General features: G+C 46.9%; 1 protein-coding gene across 1 annotated transcript in view; it reads left to right on the top strand.

Moving 5' to 3' along the window:
* Positions 1-13,253, top strand: part of LOC139059024 (collagen alpha-1(II) chain-like) — a 1,291,347-nt gene that overhangs the window by 85,081 nt on the left and 1,193,013 nt on the right. The window contains exon 2 of the mRNA XM_070536814.1: positions 5,186-5,368. Coding sequence (XP_070392915.1) covers positions 5,186-5,368 — 183 coding nt within the window. The remainder of the gene's footprint in view (positions 1-5,185; positions 5,369-13,253) is intronic.

The following is a 13,253-nucleotide window of genomic DNA, read 5'->3' as shown; positions in this document are numbered from 1 at the left end:
CCCCCCCCCCCTCACAATTTGTGCTTTCTTGCTTGTCGAAGTTTGCCTGAATTTGGTGACGCGGGTAGCTTCATTGCTCCTTAATCTGTTCAGTCAAAAGTAGTGGTCATCATACCTTGATGGTGAAGCAGCGCACAGACATGTGAAGACAAACAGGAAAAGACGACACTCGCTGCCTTTTGTCTTCACTGTGTCCGTGTCTGTGCGCTGCTTCACCAGCAAGGTATGATGATCACTCACCAACTAGCCCAACTTTCTACTTTACTGAACCAAAAGTAGTGGGTTACGACCGCCAGATAATTGTGTAGTTGTTTTCGTGCGACTGCGCTGGCCGACGGGCTTGGCGTCCGACAATAGGATCAGCACTCTACACCTAAAGCTTTCGTTGGTCTCCAAAGAAAGTATGTTCTGTGCAGGGATGCGATTTCGACAACCGTATGGCTGGCCTTTTCCTGCATCGCTTTCCACGCTGAAAGCTCGAAACGCCCATCAAGTCGAATGGCGGGGCATTTGAATATATAGCTCCAAAGGAAGAACAACAAAACAAATTTCGCGCCTTCGAAAACAAAATGACGTCACTTCTGCTTTTAACGTACATGGCGTCACGTTATTTTTTCTTCCGCCGGAAGTGTTCCCACCACATACAGATGGCGCTAAGCCCCATGAACCGGCGATGGACCGCCATGTTTTGAACGTATGGGCTCCTATGGAAGCTTCGCTACCAGGTACATTTACCTTGTGCTACGTGCCACAGTCGCGCACTGGCTGCACAATCAGCGACGACGGCGCGAAGAGACACAGACGATAGCACAGAGCGTACTGGCTAATCTGCACAATGCGGGCTTAGTGAGCGACCTACTGCACACAATAGCACGAGCTGCGGATTGGCGCCACGTACGCGCACGCTAGCAGATACCGTGCACAAAGAAGCGCCGCCGGTTCTCGCTCAAATGATCGCTGTACAAACACTCACACATGCGCACCGCAGTAAACCCTTAATGAGCCGCCACATTTTCAGGCCGTGGTTAGGCGGCGAAGCTTAGCTCACCTCGCACTGCACGTAACTATTGTGGTAGTGGCTTGCGCTTCGGGGAACATGTTGAATGCTCACATCCACCCAATTAAAGACGCGCCCAAGTCCCTCATAATGTTAAATCCAAATTTTTAAGTACACTCGCTTGACTGTAAGCACTCAAGTCGCCTCGATTAGGACAAAGCTCGAAGAAACACAGTGATCGTGCAAAATGGTTCTGGACGGCCAACTGTCGCGCCATGTTCTACTGAGACTTTCAATAAGTCATATCAGCGTGTCTCCTCACTTAGAACACATGCACACTCACAGAACGTGTAATAATCGTTCAAAGTCACTTACCGTGGGCTCTTGGGGGTGCAAAGCTGTAAGAAACATCGACCACGGTAGAAGAACGCACCGTCGCTGGCAAATGGCTGCTGCTTCGAGGCTTTCAACGTGCGTACGCGCTCCGAAGGCTTCTGCTTCTCTGAGCGTAGCTCCAACTTTCGGCGTCCTCCTAAGCGCCCAGCCACAAGGGTAGACGAGGTTCCCGTTAGCCTGATAAATCAACTAGTAACAAAAAGTAAGGAAGCTCTGGTGAAAGCAGTGAAAAAAACCTTTAAAGATAGGCGAATACCAGATAGTTGGCGAAAAAGTAGAATGAATTTAATTTATAAAGGTAAGGGGGAGCAAGACAGAATTCACTCGTATAGACCGTTGACCATTACATCGGTTGTATACAGGCTAGCAATGCAGGCAATCAAATTAAAGCTTCAAGCATGGGCAGAGAATAATGACATTTCGGGAGAGCTTCAGAATAGTTTGAGAATAGGTAGGAATTTGGATGATAACTTGTTTGTTCTTACTCAGTGTATTCAAATATCAAAAACAGAAAGCAGACAGTTGTATGAGGGCTTTTTAGACATTACAGGAGCCTACAACAACGTAGACCGCAACATTTTGTGGGATATTCTGAAAGGGGAAGGCTTCGGTAACGATTGTCTACAGCTGTTGAGAGACGTTTACCTAGAAAATACCATTTGCGTTGAATGGGAAGGGATGAGGAGCGAGGACGAAGTTCTTATCAACAAGGGACTGAGGCAGGGGTACCCTTTACCCCACTACTGTTTATGATGTACATGTTGAGGATGGAGAGGACGCTAGAAGGAAGTAATATCGGGTTTAATCTCTCATACAAACAGGCGGGTACAGTAATAGAGCTGCAACTCCCAGGTTTATTTTAAGCGGACGACATTGTGTAGCTTGCTAACAAGCAAAGTGATTTGCAACGTCTGGCTAATATCTGTGGACAGGAATGCAACAATTTAGGTTTGAAATTTAATGCTAGAAAATCAGGTGTTTTGGTATTCAATGAAAACAGGGAACAGACAGCGGAGATACAGGGCCAAGAAATACCTCGGGTAACAGAACATAAATACCTTGGTATATGGAAAAACGAAGACAATGGATATATGGAAACACAGGAAAAAAACATAACAGTAAAGGGGAAGAGAAATGCAGCCATAATGAAGCACAGGTCGCTATGGGGATACAATAGGTACGACGTCCTCCGAGATTCCAGGTGTAATGGTTCCAGGACTTACTTTGGAAATGCGGTCCTTTGCTTTAAATCAGGGGTACAATCAGGACTCGACGGGAACGAAAGGTGAGTGGGTCGCCTCGCATGGGGCGCTCATGGGAAGAATACAAATGAAGCTGTGCAGGGTTGTATGAACTGGACAAGTTTGAAGTAAGGGAAGCTCAAAGTGAAAGTAATTATGAAAAACGACTGAGGAATATGGAAGAAAGTAAATGGGCTGGGAGAGTGTTCTGGTATTTGTGAAGGAATAACATTGATATAAAGTGGTGGAAAAGAACTAGGAAGCTTACCAGCAAGTACGCAGCATGTTTGGCGAGCAACACAGTAACAAAGAAGATCAAGCGGAAAGTCAGTGCGGCTGAATTAATATCATGGGTGGTGGCAATCGAAAAGAAATCTGCCATGAGTAACTACTCAAGAGGAAAAAAAGAAACCAGGAAAGAAACCATTTATTGTAACTCAAAGGGAAGCTCATTCCTTTTGGAAGACAGATCGGGATGCCTTAGAACACGCACCTATAAAGTGATATATAAGAAGGAAGAAGAAGCTAGGGACACGACGGAACATGTTTTATTAAAATGTGAACACGTCTACCCAGCGGTCGATTTAGGCACCACTGGCCTCTTTGAAGCCCTAGGGTTTAGCGGGAGCACTGGTAAAGCAAACATGTCCGCAATAGACAGTAGTGAGAGGCGATTGGAGGATTGGTGGAAGAAAATTAGAGAAACAACAAAAGGCGGAGACGTACAGAAGCACAGTTCGCAATAGGGAATCAGAAAATTTGGGCGTGGTAGTGCATAGTGTATTTTTTTTTCTTTTTTCATTGTTTAACCTAGGTAGGATATTGGGCAGTATAGTAGCAAGAGCTTGCTGGTGCAACCCACCAAAGGGGACGCTCATAACATCCAAGGCGCGGCCACTCCGAACAGAAGAACCACGCCAACACAAATTGCGCGGGATATTTCGAATCTGGCTGCAGAAATGTTCCTACTGAAATTGTCGCTGCGCCTGACTGCCTTGTTGGTCGCGGCTGAGTCATTCTTTTCTCTATTTGGCTCGTCTCAGACATGGGTGTATTTCAACACTCCCGATTTCCCGTACACCACCGTTATTCCTTGGAAACTCCAATTTTACAACCGCAATGCCCCTTCAAATGTGGTCGGGGGTACAATAATGGTTCTAGCTTATTTTGCTTCTTCTCGTGGGAGTACTCATTTTATACTAGGGAGGAAGAATGGCTTATCAACTGTTAAAACGCCCATATGGGCTCATTTGTGTTTACAGCGTAGTTGGTTCGCGAAACCTCTCGAGCTATCCTACATGACGAAGCCATATACGGTGCTGTGATTAATAAGTACAGCCGCGTATCTTTCAAAGGTTGCTTGATGGGACTACAGTAGCGGCGCGCAAGCACGCATGTATTTCATTTTTCGCGTATTTCGCGGGCTTTGGTTTTTCTTGAAAAAAAAAAACACGCCACACTTCAGCACGAAATAAATGCTTGATTCGAAGGTGACATAAAGTGCCCGACAAATTTGGAATTGGGATGTTCGCGATTCAAGCAATAATGAAAAGGTTCACAAATTAAAACCACCTAATAATTAATATTTCATGATGAAAAAATACTGGCTGCGAAAGCACACGAGTGCCGCTACTATGCAGGCAGTAGGAGTTCTCTGGAGCTCATGGTTTTTTTTAATATGTTGGTGCAAGTTAACTGGGACACCCGATATATGCCATTGTGTGTAAGCATAAAGCAGTGAACTCACGCTCTTTATAAGAAAAATAAAGAAAATAAATTCGCTCGTGTCCTAGTTCTCCTTCGGTAGTGGCACACAAAGCTTGCGTTGTTTATTTTGTGCTACAGTTGCCTACAGTTGGCTTGGCGGATCCGGATCATGAGACGGAAATAATTAGGAGAATAAGAATGGGCTGTGGTGCGTTTGGCAGGCATTCTCAAATCATGAACAGCAGGTTGCCATTATCCCTCAAAAGGAAAGTGTATAACAGCTGTGTGTTACCAGTACTCACCTACGGGGCAAGAAACCCGGAGGCTTACGAAAAGGGTTCTACTCAAAGTGAGGACGACGCAACGAGCTATGGAAAGAAGAATGATAGTTGTAACGTTAAGGGATATGAAAAGAGCAGATTGGGTGAGGGAACAAACGTGAGTTAATGACATCTTAGTTGAAATCAAGAAAAAGAAATGGGCATGGGCAGGACATGTAATGAGGAGGGAAGATAACCGATGGTCATTAAGGGTTACGGACTGGATCCCAAGGGAAGGGAAGCGTAGCAGGGGGCGGCAGAAAGTTAGGTGGGCGGATGAGATTAAGAAGTTTGCAGGGACGGCGTGGCCACAATTAGTACATGACCGGGGTTGTTGGAGAAATATAGGAGAGGCCTTTGCCCTGCAGTTGGCGAAACCAGGCTGATGATGATGATGACAGTTGCCTATAGTAGCCACAAAGTTTGCTTTATGATTATGGATTTTTTGCTTCCTGTTTGCACCCTCGGGTGACCACAAGTCTTCTGGAGTGCACGTCGCAATAGCTGTCAATTTCTGGGTGCAGGCAGCAGCACTTCGTGCATGTTCAATGGGGCTACCTACGCCGACGGGGATGAATGGCTGCCCGACCCGTGCACCACATGCAAGTGCCTACTTGGCAACACCGTCTGCGATACGGAGCAGTGCCCGAGGCTCGAGTGCGGTGACCAGTATGTACCCTTGGGACAGTGCTGTCCCGTCTGCACAGGTGAGTACAGCTTCATAAACGTCACAGTTCAGCAGCTGTCCGAATACAAAGGCAAAAACACAACGCACATCCCGCGCATTGAAGGATTCCACGTTATGCGAATAATTTTCCAAGTGGCAATCTATCGGGCACATTTTAAGGTTTTTAAAGGGCAAACAAATTAAGTAAGCTTTTGTAAGGGCGAAAATGTACTTAAAAATGGCATTTTCAAAAGATATTTCAGTAACGCGATCATGTGCGGCATAACAGCATCACGAAGACCATGAGGGTGACGACGGTGGTATGATGGCGATGGCATGACGACAGCTTTTTTGTACTTCCGCGAAGAGACGTTACCACCTATTCTTCTCAAAATTGTAACTATTCACCACGAACTTATTAGTGGTCAATAGTTCCAACTACTTCGCGTGTGTCAATTCACGCCCCTCTTCTAATAACTATACATCACCAACTAGGCCAACAAGAAGTACTCCTCGAGTGCTGCATTCATAATACGCATTCTAATATGTTACCCATCCCCTGGTGGGCAAAATTAATTCGGAGTGCCCCACTACAGCATGCCTCATAGTCAAATCGTGATTTTGACTAGTAAAATCGGAAAATTCAACTTTTGCAACATTCTGAAATCGTGATACTGGGCTTGACAAGCCAAATATGCTCGCCGTTCTCTTTTTTTTTTCCTAACCCTTTGCACGAACATAAGGGCTTTAACGAAGCTCAAAAAGGTGCCCTAATATTTGTACCTGCGCTTTCGTTCGACCTGTGTGAGACTTTGAGCACATAGTGCGCAAGTTTTAGCGGTTTTCTTAGCTCTTTTTTTATCACGAAGAGACAGCGCGAAAGTTAAACAAGAAGGTAGACAAAACAAGATGAAGTGATTTCCTCTCTACATCCTGTAGAGCATTCATGCCCAGGAATCTACAAGTAGAGCCACAACTTACTCTACAATTTCTTCATGGAACGCCCACGTATCCAGATAATTTACATGACCTTTTCCAAAATTCGTCCCTTTTCTATTTATTTTCATTTTGCCTCCATTAAAACTCCATAGTAGAGGTGGTACATAAGGGGTTGGTATACAACATAAACAAAAAAGTGTTACAACAGTTTCAAATGTTTAAAAAAAGAGGTTGTTGCAGGGTGACCAAATTGCGACAGGCAGGTAATGGCAGTAACTTGACGATGAAGGGCATTCCAGCCCTTGCTGTAGAAAACCAAGGTTGAAAATGGTGTATTTTAGACTAAACTTTATGTTTCTCTCCGCTTACACCGGTATATGCTAGCAGTTTTCGCACAACCGCTCGACGACAACACTACAGAGCGCTGGCGCACAACGCTCATGCCGGCAACAGAACAAAGGCGGCTGTGCTTGCAAGGGGGACGGACCGGAGAGCGAGAGCACGTCTACCTGGCCTGGTCATTTTGCAACCGAGCTGAGAGCACGTCGGTCACGTGTCGGCTCAAGTGCGAAACCTACACAGTTCTCTATGGTGTCTGTGTACATGAAATCTGAGCGTAGCGCCGCTCAAGCGGTGCTTTGGTAAGGATGTCTATTGTGTGTGTGCGCGAGTGTGGCTGTGCTACTTGCAGGGGATGACCAATGCATTGTGGCCGGCGTAATGGAGATGTGGCCGGCGTAATGGAGATGTGGCCGGCGTAATGGTGTGTGTGCGCTAATGGAGAGACAATTTGGCGTGGGTGCTTAATCATCGAATAGTGGAACTTTAAGAAGAGGCAGAGGCTTTCGATGCAGCGACGACAAGATGTAACCGCTAAGGAAGGTTCTTTTCCAAGTATGATATGCCGACGTTGTAGGCGTAGGAGAAATGGATATATTTTGTAGCGCTATATAGAACTGCATTAGGCAAGATATGCCTAATGCCGATCCCAGAACAAAGATGTGTATTCAAATTCGTTTTTACTAGCAGTTTATAGGCGAACAGCTTTACATGCGATTGAGTTAAGGGAAAGTGATGTTTTAGAAATCGTAATGTTTTGTAAGCCGATGTAATGACATCAGTAGCATTCGCGTTCCAGCTTATGTGGCCTTCCTGTGCAAACGTTGAGGCACAACTGTCCGCGCACCAGAAGTTTCCCGAGGAAACAAGCTAAGTTCAAGTCTTCGAGCTTAGGCGAGGCCGCCCGATGTTTTATTTACGTTGTCCACATGATAATTGAAACGGGTTCTACCTCGTGTCTAGCTGCATTGTGATCGGAACTCCGTACCCCTACAACGTACGCACAAGCGGCTTGACTGTCCCGAGGTTACCCTACGTAGTCATCAGCGGTCCTCAGGGTGAATAGGTCATCAGCCTCGGCATCGTTATCCCTCGGCCCCTGCCTACTGACGTCCTGATGTGACACTCTTGGCGCGGTAGACAATTTATCTGTGCAACGGAAGCACACCCTCGCCAGGTGCCCACGTTGACAGCACTAGTAGCATACAGTTGAGCGGAATAGGCGTGTTTCTGCGCTGTGTCCGCGGCCTTCTAACCTGAACCATGATGTTCGGCGTCCCTTCTTCGATGCGCCTTTCCCCGTCACCGCATGCAAGTCTTCGTCCGACTTGGCCGCGCCTATCCCTTTTCGTTCTCATCTGCAAGCTCAGCTGCCAGGGCTATTTCTTCTGCCTCTTTTCTTCTCAAGCCTGTTTTCGTTAAATGTGGCCGACGTACACTGGAGCTTTGCAAATTCGCATACGATCATATCTTGCAGCATTCTGTGCAGGCTGTGTCTGAAATTGCACGTGTTTGCAATCTGACGAATGGCCAGGAGAAATTCGCTGGCCGGCCAGCATGGCTATTGGCTGCACGTGAAGAACTTGTACGACTGGACTATCTCATTACGCTCCAGCAAAAAGTATGGTTGCAGAGGGCGAACAACCTTGCTGTACGAAAGGTCGTTCACGTTGACGAGCGTGCAGCGTCCGGCAATTACTCCCACCATGTTGGTGCTCCGCGTTCCAACGAGTAAAGCCCGTTTCTTCTTCCCGTCCGTAACGCGGTGGCCCTCCCCATTGTACCACCAAAGTCGTACACATCTCCAGCAGAGATCCGAAACGGGACAATCGAACGTCCTCAGGACATATGTAGGGAGCCTGTGCGTGATTTTAGATGTCCATAGGATCATCCCACGCACACGAATTCACGTTCATAGGAACGTCCCACGAACGCCATTGTGTAAAAGTCGGACGCGCAAGCGATGTCTAAATATGGATTATTCTGATTGCATAATCCTACGTACGTGCTAAGGACATTTTTGTCTGGATGTAAGACGATTCTGGAACATTTTGTTACCTAACCTCCCAAGGTCGTTTGTGCGACATTTGGGTGTGGATTTAGAATATCCATAGGATGTGCAAACTGATTATAAATGAACATAATAGCGACGATCCTCATAATGGGCCCTAGCAGTGAAGCAGGCTTGCTGCATTTTACAAGGTTGGCCTAGTTTTGTGTCGGCCTGAGGGGCAATTATGAAAGGAGCTGCATGGCTCTTCGACGATTCATTGCAGTAGTCTAATAAGGCGACCAAACATTTTTGTCATGTAAAATCATAACTGCATGAAGACAGGCCAGGAATACAGCCCCAGTCTGAATGCATCCCAGCAACACGCCCAAACTTCTTTCTTCCCTGCTTGTTACAGGTTGGCTTCAGCAGTCGCCGACAATTATATTGCACTTCACATGTGCTTAGAAATTGAGTGGGGTATTTTCGTGGACTTGCTTCCACACTTACAAAGACAAAATGCCAGTGTATGGCATTCTTTGGCACGAGCAAAATGCCGGCCTAGAAGTAACGTGAGAATTCAGCAGCTTGGCCGCCTAACCATCACGTGCAGAAAGCGCTCGGATCATGACACAATTACATCATCATCATCATCATCATCATCATCCTGGTTACGCCCACTACAGGGCAAAGGCCTCTCCCATACTTCTCCAACAACCCTGGTCATGTGCTAATTGTGGCCATGCCGTCCCTGCAAACTTCTTAATCTCATCCGCCCACCTAACTTTCTGCCGCCCCCTGCTACGCTTCCCTTCCCTTGGGATCCAGTCCGTAACCCTTAATGACCATCGGTTATCTAAAAGTCGCGCAAAAGTATCGTTATACCAAGAAACGTGCATGGCGCTATTTGGCAAGAACAATAAAGCAGCCCTAAAGACAGATGTGTTAAAATTCAGCAGCGTGCATGCATATGGCCGGCCGTCATGTGCAGCAAGTGCGCTGACGGCACAACAAATGCTTACAAAATTTGAGCTATTCCAACCTTATGCAGTTGCACGATAGCCCTCGCAATGGCGGTCATGCAAGCAAAGCGCAAACAAAGCCCAAGCAAGCCTTTTCCGGACAGTGCGTTTGAAGGATAGTTATCATTATGAATATTACTATTGTTATTATTGGCCACTTTTCAAAAATGACGCAACGATAACTCTAGCGTACCCATCCTGTAGGCTACACTGGAGTTACCCGATCTAAAGTTTTGAATTTAGAAATTTCTGCTTGGCGGACCTCAGCGCTGTGACATCAAACGTCTGCATTGGAAGTTTGATCCTGAGTGCAGCAGCCTCTTGTTGCTGGATGAAACGTCTTTTCGGAAAATAGTGCGCTGAAGGCACATGTGGAAGAGACAACATTGCGCGATATGATCACGCATAGTACGTGTTAGATTGTGCGTGTTGGCCCCACATATGCCCGATATGGGACATACCGTGAAAACATCCTTTGGACAACTCTAGGACTAAAGTTTTGGGATTTGTTGATTACCAAGAAGTTAAACCGTGTAGATGTCTGAAGGATGGCTTAATAGGACATCCCCAAGTTATCGTCTTCATGTTATTGGACATTGGACGTCCCAACCGGGACTTGGACGTTAGGATTTAATCAAAATGTCCAGAGGATATTCCTGGTCAATGAATGCCTCGAACAGTGGCGGGCATGTATAGTTTGTCATCCGCTTTCATGGGCGTGTTCACCCAGTCATCCTATCTTCGTCGCCACTGAAGCGACCAGACGTCAGCCCTGCTAATGCAAACAGCAAAAAAAGCCAGCTTTATTGTCTGAGCGCATAGTTTCTTTGCCCCCTTATCATAGGATAAGGAGAACGGACCGCGGGGAAGGGAAAGTGATAGCCACCAGATACTCCGTGATAGCCCCCGCGCGCTGCGTGCGCGCTGACGTCAGAACAGTTCTGAGGGCCAAGCACACAGCAGCGAAACTGTAAATGGCGAAGCTAAGCCTTTATTGGGCGAACCTGTGCCCAAAAATAGAGGTTACACTCAAAGCCTAACCACAGCGGTGAAGCAGTCGTCGACCGCCGAAAAATTGATCAGGGTGTCAAGCACGACGGCTTTTATACATGGCTCATCGAAGGTTCTAGAACAATCGCTGGGGCGTGCGCGCATTTCAGAAAGTACTACGCAATATGCGTCCCACATGCAATCAGATTGCACAAGGTGAGGTGTCGACAGACAACGGGTATACTATTACTACTACTACTACTACTACTACTACTACTACTACTAATAATAATAATAATAATAATAATAATAAATACTTCATTTGTGATAAAAGAACCTGGTAAAACGGGTCAGCCTAAGCCAATGAGGGTTGTCGGGCTGTATCCGGCCATCAGTTCCAGGAAAGCAAAAACTACAAGAGTGAGGAAAAAAGAAAGGCAAAGAAATAAGAGCGAAAATGAAAGAAAAGAGAAGGCAGCAAATTGGGGTCCAATGCTATTTGAAGAAATACTGAACACAAACAGACATGAAACTGTGTCAGATGAGTTTTCTCTTAAATATAATTTCAGAGCACGTTTGATGATATGAAAAAAAAATTCCGTGAGCACGGAATTAAATGTATCGGCAACACAATAAGTTGGCTCAAAACGTCCAAATCACGTAAAACATCGGGATTTACAAAACATGGGGTGACGCCTAACTGGTCTTGTGGGCACGAAAGAAAACAGAAAATCACTATTCCAGAGATGACGGCAAGTAATAGTCTAAGAATAATGCGTCAAAGGAAGGCTACTGTAAAGCAGAAAACAAGCTAGTACCACCGGGAATGTTAACATGTCCACATTAGACCACATTTCGTAGCCGTGATATTATTACACAGTTTATATTTGAACGCTATGTTAAAGAAAAATCACAAAATACTGGTGTATTGTATCTCAGCATACTGTAACCAAGGGCATGAGTGATTATATTGCGCACAGAAAATGGGACAATGAAGCGGCCATTGTAAATAGTACATGATAACGCCCGGAGTTCATTACAGAGAAGGGATAGCTGTCTATTCCATATCATATCGGAGCCGAAGATAATTCTCAAGTGCTTTACCTTCAGCAATGGTAGGAGAGGAGAGCATTGAAAATTCGTGCATCATGAACCATGAAGGAATATTGAGAGAGAGGGATCAATTCGTCTATGCGGATTGTGGAAACAAACCAGATTTGTTTTTTTTTGCTTGGTAATAGTGATAGAGTTTCTCCAAAACCAGTCCATGACAGACACAATGGCACTTTGTAGCATTGCAGCTGATGAAATGAAAACAGGGTGCGTGGCAAGAACAGTGTGTGCTGGGCATGTGGCTGCAATCTAACCAGCGGGTCACACACACCCTTACACTCCTCAAAACCAGAGTCAAGGCGATATCACGCATGATCTCCCGCGTAACATCCAAGAACAGAGGCATGAAGGAAAGCGACACCCCGCGACTGGTCAGTAGCCTGGTGGTGAGCAGAATCACATACAGCCTGCCTTACTACCACCTCACACAGTCCGATACGAAGCAGGCCGACACACTTTTAAGGATGGCTTTTAAGACCGCTCTCCGCCTGCCGATGAGTACATCGACTGAAAAATTATTGGCGCTAGGGTTGCACAACACCCTCAGCGAACTGGCAGAAGCCCATTACGTCTCGCAACAACAGAGACTTGCGCGGACTCGCACGGGCCGGCAGGTCCTACAAACCTTGGGGTTCCCAGAAATAACAACACGAACCCAAGAAACCTGTTACATACCTCGTCACGTTCAGGACAGGTTTCACGTTGCCCCGATACCGCGCAACATGGACGCTAACCTACACTCCGGCAGGAGGAGAGCAAGGACGCAGTACATGGAGAAAGTGTTCAGATTCAATACCACGGCCCGTTTTACGGACGCTGCCATGTATGGCACGAACAACAAGGGCGCAGTTGCGGTGGCATGCGAATACCGAGGCCACGTTACCTCCGCTGCATCGACCCGCCCCTGCACGATTACGGAAGCCGAGGGGCTGGCCATCGCGTTAGCCATCCGCGAGGGCCTACACGCAAACCAACCACTGACGATCCTCACGGATTCCCAGCAGGCCTGCCGCAACTTCCTACAGGGAAGAATTGGAAGACCTGCTGCAGAAGTCCTAGCCGGAATACTCAACGAGGACCCTGAGGACTTCACCATCCAAACCATCATCTGGATACCGGGCCACACAGGCATCACGGGCAACCTGCAGGCCGACAGAGCAGCTCGAGGATTTGTACATAACCGAGCACTCAACCCGCCGGCTGCAGAAGACCTGGACCCTGTCGACCTCCAGTATTCAGCAATCGTCAACTACCACAGAGGGCGTCGTCTGCTATATCCACAACCCCATCGAAATCTAAACACAGAGGATGCCGCTGCCTGGCGTAGGCTCCAGACAGGCACTTACACGAACTTACACATATTACATAGGATACACCCCACAGCCTACAGGGACGAATGCCCATGGTGTGGGGCCACACCAACCCTATACCACATTACGTGGGAGTGCGCACTACACAACATAGAACACCCAGACACGAACACCACGAGGGAGCAATGGGAGGCACTGCTGTCCAGCTCGGCCCTCGACGAC

The sequence above is a fragment of the Dermacentor albipictus genome, chromosome 4 (genome assembly GCF_038994185.2).
Source record: "Dermacentor albipictus isolate Rhodes 1998 colony chromosome 4, USDA_Dalb.pri_finalv2, whole genome shotgun sequence".
In the NCBI taxonomy this organism is placed as follows: domain Eukaryota; kingdom Metazoa; phylum Arthropoda; class Arachnida; order Ixodida; family Ixodidae; genus Dermacentor; species Dermacentor albipictus.
Note: the sequence above shows the minus strand (reverse complement) of the source record. Positions and strands in the feature narration are given on the sequence as shown.